The sequence below is a fragment of the Apis mellifera genome, linkage group LG9 (assembly GCF_003254395.2).
Source record: "Apis mellifera strain DH4 linkage group LG9, Amel_HAv3.1, whole genome shotgun sequence".
In the NCBI taxonomy this organism is placed as follows: Eukaryota; Metazoa; Arthropoda; class Insecta; order Hymenoptera; family Apidae; genus Apis; species Apis mellifera.
The window spans coordinates 935,699-950,618 of NC_037646.1; the positions used below are offsets into that span (position 1 = coordinate 935,699).

The window sequence follows — 14,920 nt, forward strand, 5'->3', positions numbered from 1 at the left end:
ATAAACATTTTCATATTATATTATATATTTGTATACAAAGGTAAGTTTCTAGAAATATTATATTTTTATGAAAATGTACAAATAAAATAAATGTAAAATATATTAGCATAATAATACTATTATTATTTTAAATTTATTTTGTTTTTATAAATTATTAATATTAATAAAATAATATTAAAATATTTTTTAATAAAATTTAATAAATTCAATGAATTTATGTAGAATATTTTATTTGATAGTTATAAATTTAAATTATAAATTTATTTTTTGCAAATATATTCAATTCTAAAAATGATTCTTTTATTAAAATTATAAATATCTCTTTGTCTTTTTCAATGTTAATAAATATATTATCCATTATTATTTAACAAATTTTATTACAATTTTTAAGAATTAATATTATATTAATATGCATTTATAAATATAATACATTTTATAAATATATTTTATAAGAAGAAATATCTTTAATGATAATAATGAAAAAGAAAAGAAAAAAATATAATATAATCAGTCTCACAAAAACATATTTATTTATATTTCTTTGTGATTTATTTGTTAAATAAAAATATAATAAAATTTTTTTATAATATAAAAATATATATTAAACAATATATTTGCATTTAGTTAATAACTAGTTAAACTTTTTAATTATATCTGTTAATTATATTTTTATATAATGTTTTCCACAAATTTTTCGATATATATAATGAACAATGATTCGCTTCAAATGATTATGCAACTAGTTTCCCTATAACATTACATTTATTTTTTTATAAACTCTTGATTTATATATATACTAAATAATAATAATAACAATTATAAATTTTAATATTTTTGAGTAATAATGTAAAAAAATCTCTTTAAATTTCTCAACATAGATATCATATATTATGAATTCAATGACATAATCAATATTAATTATTTCTAAAGTATTTCTATAATTTTTAAGCTTTTTTTCTATTTTGTGATTGTTATAAAAAATCATTATAAATCTTTAAAAAATATCAAAGTTTAATCATTTTTCTGATTGCTAATAAAATCCATTAAAAAGCTATTAATCTCATTTTGCATATACAAATTTTTTTTGTTAAATTATATTTTTTCGAACGATAACAATCCTTTGAAAAAACCACTTGTTTACTTACTTTATTCAAATTTTAAAATTTAAAAATTTTTTCTGGCAAATATTTGATTAAAACTCATTTTAAAGAAGAAAAAGTTTATTCATTAATCATTCATCATTTTTAAATTTATCAATCAAAATAAATATATTTTATACATATTTTTCAATGTATATGAATACAAATCGCGAAAAAAAATGAATCTAAAATAATCTAAAATAATTATATTAATTATCTTTAATATATTAGATTTGTATTCAAAATATATAAAAATCAAATAAAAAAATTGTATAAAATAATTTATAATCTAAATTAATATTTAATTTTTTAGAATATTTTAATTTAAATATATTTCAATATATTTTTCATAATATATGCTTATGTGATATTGATTTTTTCAACAATTGTATATATATGATCGAAAATCATATATGAAAAAGAAATAATTTCAATATTATTTCAATATATTAGATATATAGATATTTTTTATTTTATTACTATCAGATTAGCAATTATCGCAAATATATATATAGCGCAAATATATTAATAATAAACAAAAAAGATGATAATAATAAAATAAAAAAAAATTTCTAAATTTATTTTATTATAATTATTATTGTAATTTACTTTCTCATGAATGTAAATAATTTTTTCCTATGAAGAATGTAATTATATTCAAAAATATTCTCAAATATTAATAATTTAAATGCAATAAATTAATATATGTAAACATAACTATTCTATTATGGAATTACATTTAATTTATTGGCAAAAATATAATTTACAAATTTTACTAAATTTAATTTTACTAAATTTACAAAATTATTGAAAGATTCGTTAGTAAATTGTATGAAAAATTTTTTTAATAATATATTGAGAAGATTTGCAAAAGAAAATATTAAAATGAATTATCGTATTCTTTCTCGTTACCATGGAGCTACAAAATAATTGATTTAATAAGAAATATCATTGCATACTGTTCCTTAAAGTGACGTACAAATTGTTCGTGTATAATCATAAGTAGAAGTTGATTGATAAAAATGCAAGCTAAAAAAAAAAAGGTCAAAACTAAAAAAGTAAAGAGAAAATATTTAGATGAAAAAGAAACTTTATCTTATGAACAAGAAATTTTGGATAACAACAGACAATTAGCACGGTAAATATATATATATATATATAAATGCATAGATTTATAAACATTGATTTTTTTAGATTCATATATATTGATATATATTAAAGTTATTGAATATATAATCTATATGTATGTGTATGTATATACATTTATATTTCTGATTATAAGTAGGAATTTAAATAAATTTAGCAAAATATCGATTAAATTATAATCGATTTTATTATGTACTTCTTCTAAGATAGCACAAAAACATTCCATATACATAACTTAAAAATATTTAAATATTTTTACTAATATATCTTTAATTTTAATAATCTATATCTTTGTTAAAAAAATTATGAAAAAAATAAATTCAAATTTGTTTTTTTCAATAAATAAATACATATTTATTGTACTTTATTAATATGTAACTTATTTAATTAACTTGACATATAAAATAATATTAAAAATTAAATGAAATTAACTGTTTTTCATATCATAAATATATTCAGATATTTTAATAGTAAAATATTTTTATAATAAAATTAATAAAATAGTAATTTTTTTGTAAAAATTAAATACTAATTTTAATATTTTTTTAGTTCTATAACATATTTTAAGATAATTTTAAGATAATTTGAGATAGTTATTTTTTTTTATATTTTATTTATTTAATATTTTTTTTTAATTAATTTTTTATTATTTTTTATATCTTATTTTTATTTTTAATAAATATATTATTTTCGTTTATTATTATTTTTTACATTTAATACCATTGATATAAAAATATTCATGCAATTGTAAAAAATTCGTTATTTTAATATGATAAGTTAAATGTGTAATATGTTCGAATATTCAGAAATTAAAAATATATTTTTCTTCAGTTTGTATTGTGTAATAATGCTGTTAAATAATAAATTAATATATCATTAATTTTTCAATAACTACAATATGATATTATTATAATATTATAATATGTAATATTAAAAAAATGTATTATGTAACTATCGTTTAGTTTTCAAAATACTTGTAAAAAAAATGATTATACAATATATAATTTTGTCTATATGTATATATCTGTGAAAACGTATATGATTATCAATTATTAATTATTTATATAAACATATCAAAATTAATATCCAAAATATATAACAGATGAGTTAATATCATTATACATATTGTTAAATTTATCTCTAAAAAACGAATCCTTTGAAATGTGAAAATAAAATATAAAATAATTTTTAGGCGATCAAAATTACAATAATCGAAATTTATAATGATTGAAACTAAATATGATACTGATATTACTACTATTTAACTTTACAATATTAAAAGTCAATTCTCTGTAAAGAACAAAACATTCGTATACAAAAATTTTAATCAAAACCTATTTTTTAAATAGAATATTTAAATAGAAAGTATAGAATGATTATAAAACAAAGGATGCTCTATCTTCACACTTCTGATTTGTTTTATCTAATAAATTTATTTATTATTTATTACTTTATAAATAATTTTTAACATTTTTAAAACATTAAAAATTTAGATTCCAAGATATGAATTAAGAAACAAATATTTAGAATATGTAAAATTTAAATTTCATATGTAAAATTAAAATTTATTAATATCCTAGGAATATAATATACATATAATTATATAATATATTATATATATAATATATAATATAAAATATATAAAATAAAGGTAATATATACAAATAAAAATTGAATATGAAATGGACATAATACTATGGATTTATTTCATATTTTATTAGAAGAATATAAAATAATTAAAAAAAATTATATAATTATTAGATAATTATTAATATATAAGATATAAGAGGAGGATTCTTGATTTCAATAATTTTTGAATATATTATAAGAAATTTTGAAAAAAAATTTTTTTTTGTATGTTGTCATTTAATTTTAATTTTTAAGATATTTACAAAAGAGATTGCTATTATTACATAGAATTTTTTTTATAAATATATTCGTGTCTACACGTGTGAGCATGTAACCATTATTTATCTTATTTATCTTCTTTTAATATAAAATGGTAGCAGACAATATAATGAATTAATAAAAAATATATTTTTCATGAATTATATTGGTTATTATTTGAAATGTTTCAAATTTAATAAGCTAAGCTTGTGAAAAGACGGAAAGCAAAAGACCAAAATTACAAAAATAGATACAAGAATGATGCTGATATTTATTGTAAATTTGGTCTTTATAATTTTATCCAAAAATGATTTTATATTTTATTTTTGCATTCCGCGAGTCCGATGAAGTGTTCATTATTATTTTATAAAAATAATAAATAAATGATTGTATGATTATATATTCAGCCACAAATATATATATAAGAAAAATTTTATGTAATAGCAATTTTTTTTTTAAAATATCTCGAGAAGTAAAATTGCTTATTAGTGATCCAATATTCAAAGGAAAAAGTTGTTTTTTAAAAATTTTATTCTGTATAGCATATTCAAAAATCATTAAAATCAGTATGATATTTTAAAAGAAATAGTTAAAAAAATGTTAAAGATAAATGAATATTATACAAAAGTTGATAATTTGGAAAAACAAAAGAGAATGCAATATATGTATATACATGTACAAGTATATATTAAAGTAATAAATAATAAGTTTCATCTTTTTAAGTTATTTTTTACATTTTAAAACACTAGAAAAAATATTTAAGATTAATATTTTATATAAAATATTAAAAAAAAGATAATAATTTAAAAATGAAGAAGAATTTTTGAATTAATGAAATTTAATAAAAATAAATTAGATTAAGAACTGAAAATGAAAAACTAGAAGAAGAAGCAATACGTATAAAAGAAAAATTCCAACAATTAGAAGAGGATCGTTCGGATATTATAGCATATTTGAAAAGAAGTTTAGAAAACAGAATCGAAGAATCGAAGGAACTTTCTGAGAGAGTTGCTGTTTTGGAAGAATTGCGAAAAGATGAATTAGCTGCGTTTAAGAAAAAGGAAGATGCAATGCAACTGGAATATAAGACAATGGAAAATAATTTAAGCGCAGAAGTTAAATTAGCTGGTGAAGTATAATTTAATTTTTTTAAAATTCTGATTAAATTAGTTTTTTATTAAATATAGAAGTTATACATATATATAATAAATTATATTATAATTTAATTTATTATATATTATATATATTATATTTCGGACAATTGAAATTATAATGACTATTAATTTTCATTATTAGTGATTGTATATTATTAATAATTATCCGAATTTATCCGAGTTTGAATATTCTATTATTTTTTATCTATATTATTTTTTCTATTTGGATATCCATATAATTAAAATATGTATTATATTTATGCATGTGCAATATATATATATTATCGATTTTGATTTCGAAATCTGAATATTCGGATTATGTTATTTTTTGTTTATTATTCAAATATAAAACATTTATTATATTGAATTATTTATCAGATTAGATAGAACAAATTTAAGTAAGAAATTAAGATAAAAAAATACGAATAAATAATATATTTATTAATATTTAATTTATACTATTTAGAAACAGATATAGATATAAATAAATAGTGTTTCGTCTGATATTAATATTTTAATTTCTATTACTATTATTATTCTATTATTCTACTACTATTATTCTACTATTCTATTACTATTATTCGTAGAAAAAATGTTTTAGATAAAAATTAAATAATTTCAAGAACAGATTCTGATATTATTAATTTTTTTTGTAGATGGATACTTAAAGATTATGTAAAGATTTTTATTTTTTTAAAAAGAATAATTTTATTTTTTAATTAATATTAATTGATATTCTTTATTAAATTATATATACTAAATTATTAATAAATAAATATTTTAGTTTTAATTTCGTCAAATTTAATATATAAGAAATAAAAAATATAAATACAAGAATATTATTTTATTTGTTCTTGTCTTTCATTCATTGAATTCAAATGTATAAGAAAAGCTTCATATTTATCCGAATATTCATTATCAGATTCAAATATAGATAATCATATTCATACTTTCAAATTAATGTTTAGTTTGTAATGAATATTTATATAATAAGAGTTTTAATGTGCACTGATAGAAATGTGTAATAATAAAAGCAGTTTTAAATTCATTATCTATATATTTTAATATTATAAAATTTATGAAACTTATCTTACATATACATTTATATATTTATTTTTAATATTTTTAAAATATTAATAAACTTTTTATTTTATTATTTATTATTATATGCAAATATAATAAAATATGTATATTGTCGAATATATAATAATTTTTAATTGTCTTTATATATATTAATTTTATTATATTTTAAAAAATAATAAAAAATAAATTTATTATTTATCATAATTTTTTTGTTTAGCTGGTAAATTAAATGCATTAGAAGATTGGCGAATAGCCCGACTTGATTTGATGAACAAATTTGAGAAACAAGAGAAGGAGATGGCTGAACAAGAAATGCGTCATAAAGAGGAACTTTACGAAGCCGAAAAATCTATAGTTACCAAAAAAGACATGTACGTTTCATTAAAAAATTTAAAAATAACTTAAATTAAAAAAATAATATAATTTAAAAATAATCTAATTTAAATAATCTAAGTTGCGGATGTTTATACAAACACGTATTTCTATAAAAACTAGATAAAATAATAGATAAAAAAATTGAATTAATATAGTTTATTTTCTCATTTAAAAATTTAAAAAAAATATATTTTATTTTATATATGTTACACATTGCATATTATATATTATTTTCGTATTATGTATATTATGTACATATTTTTTGTATATTTTTTATTTAGCTATTAATCATTAAATTTAAAATCAGATTAAAATTGTTAAATACTTGTTAATAGTTTTTTTTATGAATTATATGGATATATCTATAATATGATTATACATCCATACAATACAATTATTAATAATATGTTACAGAACAATCAAATTCTAAAGTTATTATAAATAGTTATTATAAAAAGAAAATTGATTTAAGAAATCCTTAAGAAATGGATATCTGAAATTCTTAATTCTTATTTTATTTAGTTAATATACTTGTGATTCATGTAATGTTTAAATTATAAAAACGATTTTTAATTATATTACATATATAATATTAATATATTTGTAGAATATTTTTGGAAAATTGCTATGAATTCAAAAAAACATGTATAAACAAAAATTATACAAATACATATATATAAAATATATAATAATATTGATTAAAACTTAAATTAATTTAAATTAATAATTTAAATATTATAATTTAAATTTTCGTTAGATGAAGTGAGACAATGCTAGATGAAAACACTATTTCATCATAGCTATTTCATTTTAATTTACTTTGTTCAATATTTAATTTCGAAAGATTTTCTATAAATATATTAATATCCTATATAAGTTTTTTATTACTTTCTAACGCATCTATTATATTCTAATGCAATAATGAACGGAAATACTTATGTGATTCGTATATATCAATCATTTTAAATAAATATAATTTTTTTCTACATTTTCAATTATGACATAATGCAAATATATAGCAAATATCTATATTTTATTTTACATATGTAAATAATAGTCTATGAATATTTATGCAAATTATAAAAATCTAAATTATATAAATTTAAATATATATTTTATTTCGAATATTTAATACTTTTTTGAATATTATATGCATTCTGTAAATTTGAATTATTTATAAATGCATAAATATCTGTAGATTAATAATAAGTAAATATAATAAATATAGATACACATATACAAAAATGACCATATAAATAAAAAAAAATTTATTTTAATTCAATTAATTCTTAATTAATACGTATCATAATTAGTATTATTAATTGGTATATCATAAAAAGTTTTATTTTTATTTCTTCATCATAAGATTATATACATCTAGGATTAAAAAATATATACATATATGAATACATATATTATATGTATATTATATATTCATATACTTAAAATATATAAATTTCTATTATATTTTATAGATTTAAATATATATTAATTAAATTATTATTTCTTATTCTTATTATTATTTATTATTATATATTATTTATTATATATTATTTATTATATATTATTATTCTTTATATTCATTATTCTTGCCAAGTATCTTATCTCATAAATAATATAAAAAATAAATTTTAGATTTTAGACGAATTTTAGAAGAAATATAAAACAATAACTTATATAACTATTCTTTATTTTTCATATATTTTATTTATGTTATGTATATGTTGACATATTATATTTGCGTAAATATCCGCTAACTATATAATAATATTGCATGTAATTTAATAAGTCAGAATTATTGAATTAAAAATTCATATTTTAATCATTTATATATGTAAAATTATAATTATAATTACAATACTTTATATTTAAATTCAATTAAATTATAATTATTAGTGAATCTGCTAGTTAATTCTTTTCTTACTGATTTTGTCCTTGAAATATGTTATATCATTTTAAGCAATTTTTTCTTTTATATGTAATCGGTAATCAATCTTCGTAGTTTTCGAGTTATTCGATATTATTACATTATGCATTTGTAATAATAAGTGCGACAGTATGCGATTATTATATTTCAAATATTTATGAATATAGAATATTAATACATTGATAGAGAATTGATTCTAGATGCTGAGATAAATGCTAGTTATCTATGAATATATAAAAATATTGATTAGGTTTATTTATTAAATTATAAGTTATTGAAATTTGCAGACTAAGAGAAATGAAATGAAATCACTCTATCTTTATTAAATCATTTTTTTATCTTATTTCATGTAATATGAATTTAAATTGCTTATAATTTAATAAGTAACACATTTCTATATTTTGAGACTCATAAAATTAAAGTCACGTGTCGCATATAACGGAGAATTTTATTTAAAATAATACTTTTTATAACATATTTCAAGTAATCATAATTTTTGAAAAAAAGGGAATAAATCGACATATTAAATATTAATGAAACATTGCAAAATACAAATGAAGTAAATAATAAAAAAAATTGTCTTTTATTTATTTAAAAAATATAAACATAATAAATTATTCTTTGCTAAATATTAGTGCTAAAAAGCAGCATTTAAATTATTATATAAATAGAGATGAATTTGCATATGAAATTTGCTAAAAAATTTGCTAATTTATTAAAATACAAAAAATAATTTATTATTATTAGGAGTATTTAGGAATAATTAACTTATAGTTAACTTATTTTTTAAATAAAATGAAGTAGAATTTTATATATCAATCAAAAGAAGACAATATTTATAGAAATTAATAATTAAAATAAAAATATACGTACTATCCTTATAAAATAATTAAGAAATAAAGAATTTGAAATTAATATCATAGTTAAAATATCCAGTTTGAAAACAAAAAAATTTTTTTATAGATCAGAAATCAAATAAAAACAGAGAAAAGATATAATATAAAGATAAGAAAATATATTAGAATTTAGAATTAAAAATTTATTTAGAAAAAAATAGCAATGAAATTATCTTGCAAAATGAAAAATATATCACAATATTTTCAATAGTATATTGAATAAAAAAATATTTGTTTTATTCAATGTTATATTATATTCAATATTATATTTATCATATCTACATGACCAAACAATGAAAATGTTAAATCTTTTAAATTTTTTCATCACAAAAAAATATATCTTTACGTAGATATTATAGATATTCAAATAAACTCTCATCTGATTCAGGAATAATAGTAACTTCAAGAAAACACAAAAGCAAGGCCTTCCTTAAAAAATTAAAAAATTAATTAAATATAATTCAGAGACTAAGTAATAAATAAAAATTTAAATTTAAAAATTTTAAAAATTAAACTAAAATTTTAAAAGATGATAAAATATCTATAGAAAATTTAGAAAATTTAATACAAATTATTTAATACAAATTCCAATATGCGACATGAAAATTCATATTAAAAATATTTCAATTATTGTAGAGAAAGAAAAAATAATAAATATCAAAATAATCCAAAGAGAAAAAAATATTTAATTAATTATATAAATTAAAAAAGTTACTGCATGTAAATACTATAAACAAAAATGAAAATATTTGGAAATTCATTGAAAAAAAATAAGACGATTACTCACTAAAAACTTAAAAAAGCTAAAACAATGTGTATTTTTATGAATTAACAAAAAACAATATCTAACTAGAGAAGATAAAAAAAATAGCAATGATTAGTAATTTGCAATACACTTTTCTAAAGATATTAATAATAAAAAAAGAATTGAAAATGATAATAATATTATCATATTATATTTAAATACCATTAAATCTATGAATCCCATAGAAAAATAAATGAAATAGTAAATAATAAAATTTTTAGTAAATATTCAATAAAACAAATAAACAATTAAGTTTAACAATGAAAAAGCAATAAAGATTTATCCACAAAGCAAATTGTTGATAAAATTGTTAAAAAAATTTCTAAGAAAGGAGAAGTTGCGTTAACATATATATATGTATAATATGATTATAAGATTTCATAATATTTTTTAATTCGCATAAATTATTTCAATCAATTTGTATTCTATTCACAATATCAAAAATATTTAAGAATATCTATAAATTAAAATTATTAAAATATATAACTATGCAAATAATAATGGAGCAAATACGAATTATAAATTAAACAGAATAATTTTGAAAAAAAACAAGATATAAAATATAAACAAAATATATTCGGTTATTATTATAAATATTAGCAAATTTTCTGTTATATATATTTGACAGATTACTTTATATAAAATAAAACATAATTTTCTACACAATTACTATATTAATTATTATTAAAATTTAATCTAAGCAAAAAAGAATTATACCAGATTTTTATAATAGATCTCTTTATAACCAATGAAATTCCTACATATGCTGACAACATGAGAATTTTAGTATCATATAAAAAAACGAAATCAAAATTCTATAGAATAAAAAAAAATTGAAATAAATTAAAAAAATTAAAAAAAAAATCAAAAATCAAATTTTAAATCAACTCTACAAAGAACAAAATATATAATACATCTTTTCAAGAAAATATACAGAGCATTTCAAAAATCAGTCGATAAGATAGATGATTTGACCGGTGATTTTTAATTTTAAGCAATTTTTTTCTTTGCGAAAATTTTTGTTTTGACTTTATTATAATTACTATTATCTAATTATAAACAAAAAACATTAGCGCTACAATGCAATAATTGGCCAATGTTTTTCGAAGTTAATAACTCATTGACAAAACTAAAACGAAATTTTCCGCAAAAAAATTGTTTGAAATCAGTTTAGGAGTTAATTTTAACTCTTCTTAATTTCTCTGTTTAACAAAAGCATGCTAAGTTTCTTAAACGATTTATTTAAAAATAATATTTAATATTTAAAAATAAAAAAAAGAGAAAGCAATTAGATATTAAACTGAAGAAAATTGAACAATAAATTACTAATATATAAAAATATCAATATGATCATATGGAAATTATTTATAAGATTTTTTTAAAAAATACATCAAGTTATTTAACATTTTTAGAATAAAATTTCAGAATATATTACACTGCAATATATTACAAATTGAATGGATCTTTAAATAAAATGGATTCATCTAAAATCAAATGAAATCGCATAAAAAATAAATACATTAATTAAAATTTGATAAAGAATTTATTAAAATTTATGCAATTAAAAAAGATAAATATAAAATATTTAATTATAATAAGTTGATTCCTTGTAAATGATTATTGTAAGGATTATTTGTAAATGATTATTATCTTCTCGAACATACATATAAATGTAATATTTGAATGATCTATTATATATAGATCAGTTATTTATTTAAATTAATAATAATTTTATTATTATCATTTTATTATCTATTAAATCAGATTATTTATTTAAATTAATAATAATTTTAAATAAAAAAAATTTATCTTTAACTTTAAAATGGTAAAATGTAAATATATTAACATTTTAGGGAGATTTCAAAATTAATACAAAATTTATTTAAATTTAAGAATTAATGGAATTTAAAAATATTTACGATTATAGTAATTGTAGTACATAATTATAATGAATTTGTGCAGGATGCAAAAAGAGATGAAGGAACAGTTGCAAATTTTATCGGAAAGACTTCTGAAAGCGGTTACACTACGAATAACAGAAATTATCAATCGCACGATTCGTGAAAACGTAGCATTGAATCGTGATCTAGATAAATTGCTGGAAACAAATAAGAAACTCGAAAATATTAACATCGAACACAAAAAAGTAGAACAGATATTAAAGTTGAAATGGCAAATATATGAAAAGGAGGCGAAAATTACACAAAATAAAATAGTAAAACAAAGAAATGAAATGCATAAAATTGTTAAGGTAAGATTATTAATATTATTTATATTAAATATAATATAATTAGTATACGAATTTATAATATAAAAGATATTAAGACTTTCCGTTTTCTGACAATAAGAACTTGAATATTTTTCATTTTTAACATTTTCAATTGTTGATCTTCAATTTATATAATAATTTATATTATGATATTTTTTAATTTATTGATTTATTATAATATTTTTATATATATTAACTAATAATAAAATATATTTTTACTCAAAAAACTTAAATCAAAAATAATAATAAAATAATTTCTTTTTTTGATAAAACTTTTATATATAATCAATCAATAACATTTTATGAAATATTATATATTATAATATTATATAATATTACCTAAATTTTTTGCAATAGATAAAATTTAATGACAGAAATTAATAATATATGAAAAATTTTTTGTTTTTAAAATTAATTAAAAACTATAGTCAATTATCAAAATTTATGAAAAAAAAGAAAAAATAATGCTTTTTATGATATATTTTAGATAAATTAACGAGAAAATTTTTTAAAATCGACAAATTTAATCAATGAACTAATGTAATAACTATAATAATTTTTTTGAATTGATGTCATTTTAAAATAAAAAAAAAATTGAAAAAATAAAATTAATCTAAATAAATTAATCTAACGAAGTTAAAATTTGAATATATATTTAAATAATTTTGCAGAATTTTGAATCTCTTCTAATATATTATGGAAATGCAGAAAGAAGTAATGTTCGTCTTAAACGATTAGAAGATATTTTGGAAGATAAAATTAAAGAAAATGATATATTAGAAACGAAAATAAAGAAATGTGAAAAGAATATCATGAAAGCTAAAGATGAAAGTGAACGATTAACGAAATTAACTGTAAAAAGAGAGAAAGAATTGAAATCTTTGAAAATTGTTTTAGATAAAGCTACTACTTTTCTTAACAAAGCTATAGAGGTAATTATGATTTTTAAATAAAATTCATTTTATTTCAATTTTTTACTCTATTTTTCTATTTAATAATATATTTCGGAAAAAATAAATGATTAATTTTACATATAATAATTAAAAAAAATTTTTTTTATTAATTGATTCTAACGGAATTTCTTATCTTAAATATTAATTCAAAAACAGAAATGCTTCATTATCTTTTTTTTTGAAAAACGAGGTTCTAAAAATGCATGATTTTATCTAAAATCGAATTGTTTACGTAAAAACAAAAAAAAAATTTAATTTAATTTTAAATAATATGGAAGAGTTTCCTGAATTTATCAATATTAATATTTATTATATTTTTTTGTTTTTGTGTAATTATAAAAAAGTCATCAAACTATAAAAAAGAATTAATAATTTTTATTGTAAAATTTTTGCATTTTTATGAAAAAACTGCAAAAAATTTGCTTTTATAAATAATTCAAAAAGTTATTTATTTAGAAATTTATTTACATAAAAATTACTATACAATACAAATTTATTATATAATTACAAATAAACATTTCTATTATTTATTATTATTTATTATTTATTATTTATTTTAATTGTAGCAAATATACTAATTATATCAATAACCAATATATAAAATATAATAAACTAAATAAAAAAAAAATTATCATTGATATCATAATATAAAATTATACAATACTGAAATATAACTTATACTATAACTGAACTATAATTTATAAGAGACATAACATAACATAACATAACAAAACATTAAATTATAATCAATTTAAAAATATTTTAGAGAATTCTTAAAACAAAACAATCATATATAAATACAAAAATACATAAAAAATGTTCGTATTTAGTCTTCATGTATTTAGTTCTTCATGTATTATATATATTATGTAATTATATTTTACAAATACAAAAATATTATAAGTTAAAAAATAATTTATCAGAGTTTCTAAGAAATTACTGATATCTTCAGATATCTGTAAATAGATTTCTTGATCTCTTCATTTAAAGATAAGACTAATATTTAAATATAATATAATATAATATAATATAATATAATATGAATATAATATAATATGAATATAATATAATATGAATATAATATAATATGAATATAAAAAATAAATATAATAAATGAATATAATATAATATGAATATAATATAATATGAATATAATATAATATGAATATAATATAATATGAATATAATATAATATGAATATAATATAATATGAATATAATATAATATGAATAATATAATATAATATAAAAAAAAAAAAAAAAAAAAAAAAAAAAAAAAAAAAAAAA

At 15.9% G+C, this 14,920-nt stretch overlaps 1 protein-coding gene across 1 annotated transcript; it reads left to right on the plus strand.

Annotated features, from left to right (window-relative positions):
* Nucleotides 1–1,934: 1,934 nt before the first annotated feature.
* On the plus strand, nt 1,935–13,851 carry LOC725598 (cilia- and flagella-associated protein 157). Its single transcript, XM_026442943.1, has 6 exons — nt 1,935–2,277; nt 5,029–5,300; nt 6,627–6,780; nt 12,375–12,663; nt 13,353–13,613; nt 13,825–13,851. Exons 1-6 carry the CDS (start codon nt 2,162–2,164, stop codon nt 13,849–13,851), a joined length of 1,119 nt encoding a protein of 372 aa, XP_026298728.1. The 5' UTR covers nt 1,935–2,161.
* The last annotated feature ends 1,069 nt before the right edge of the window (nt 13,852–14,920 follow it).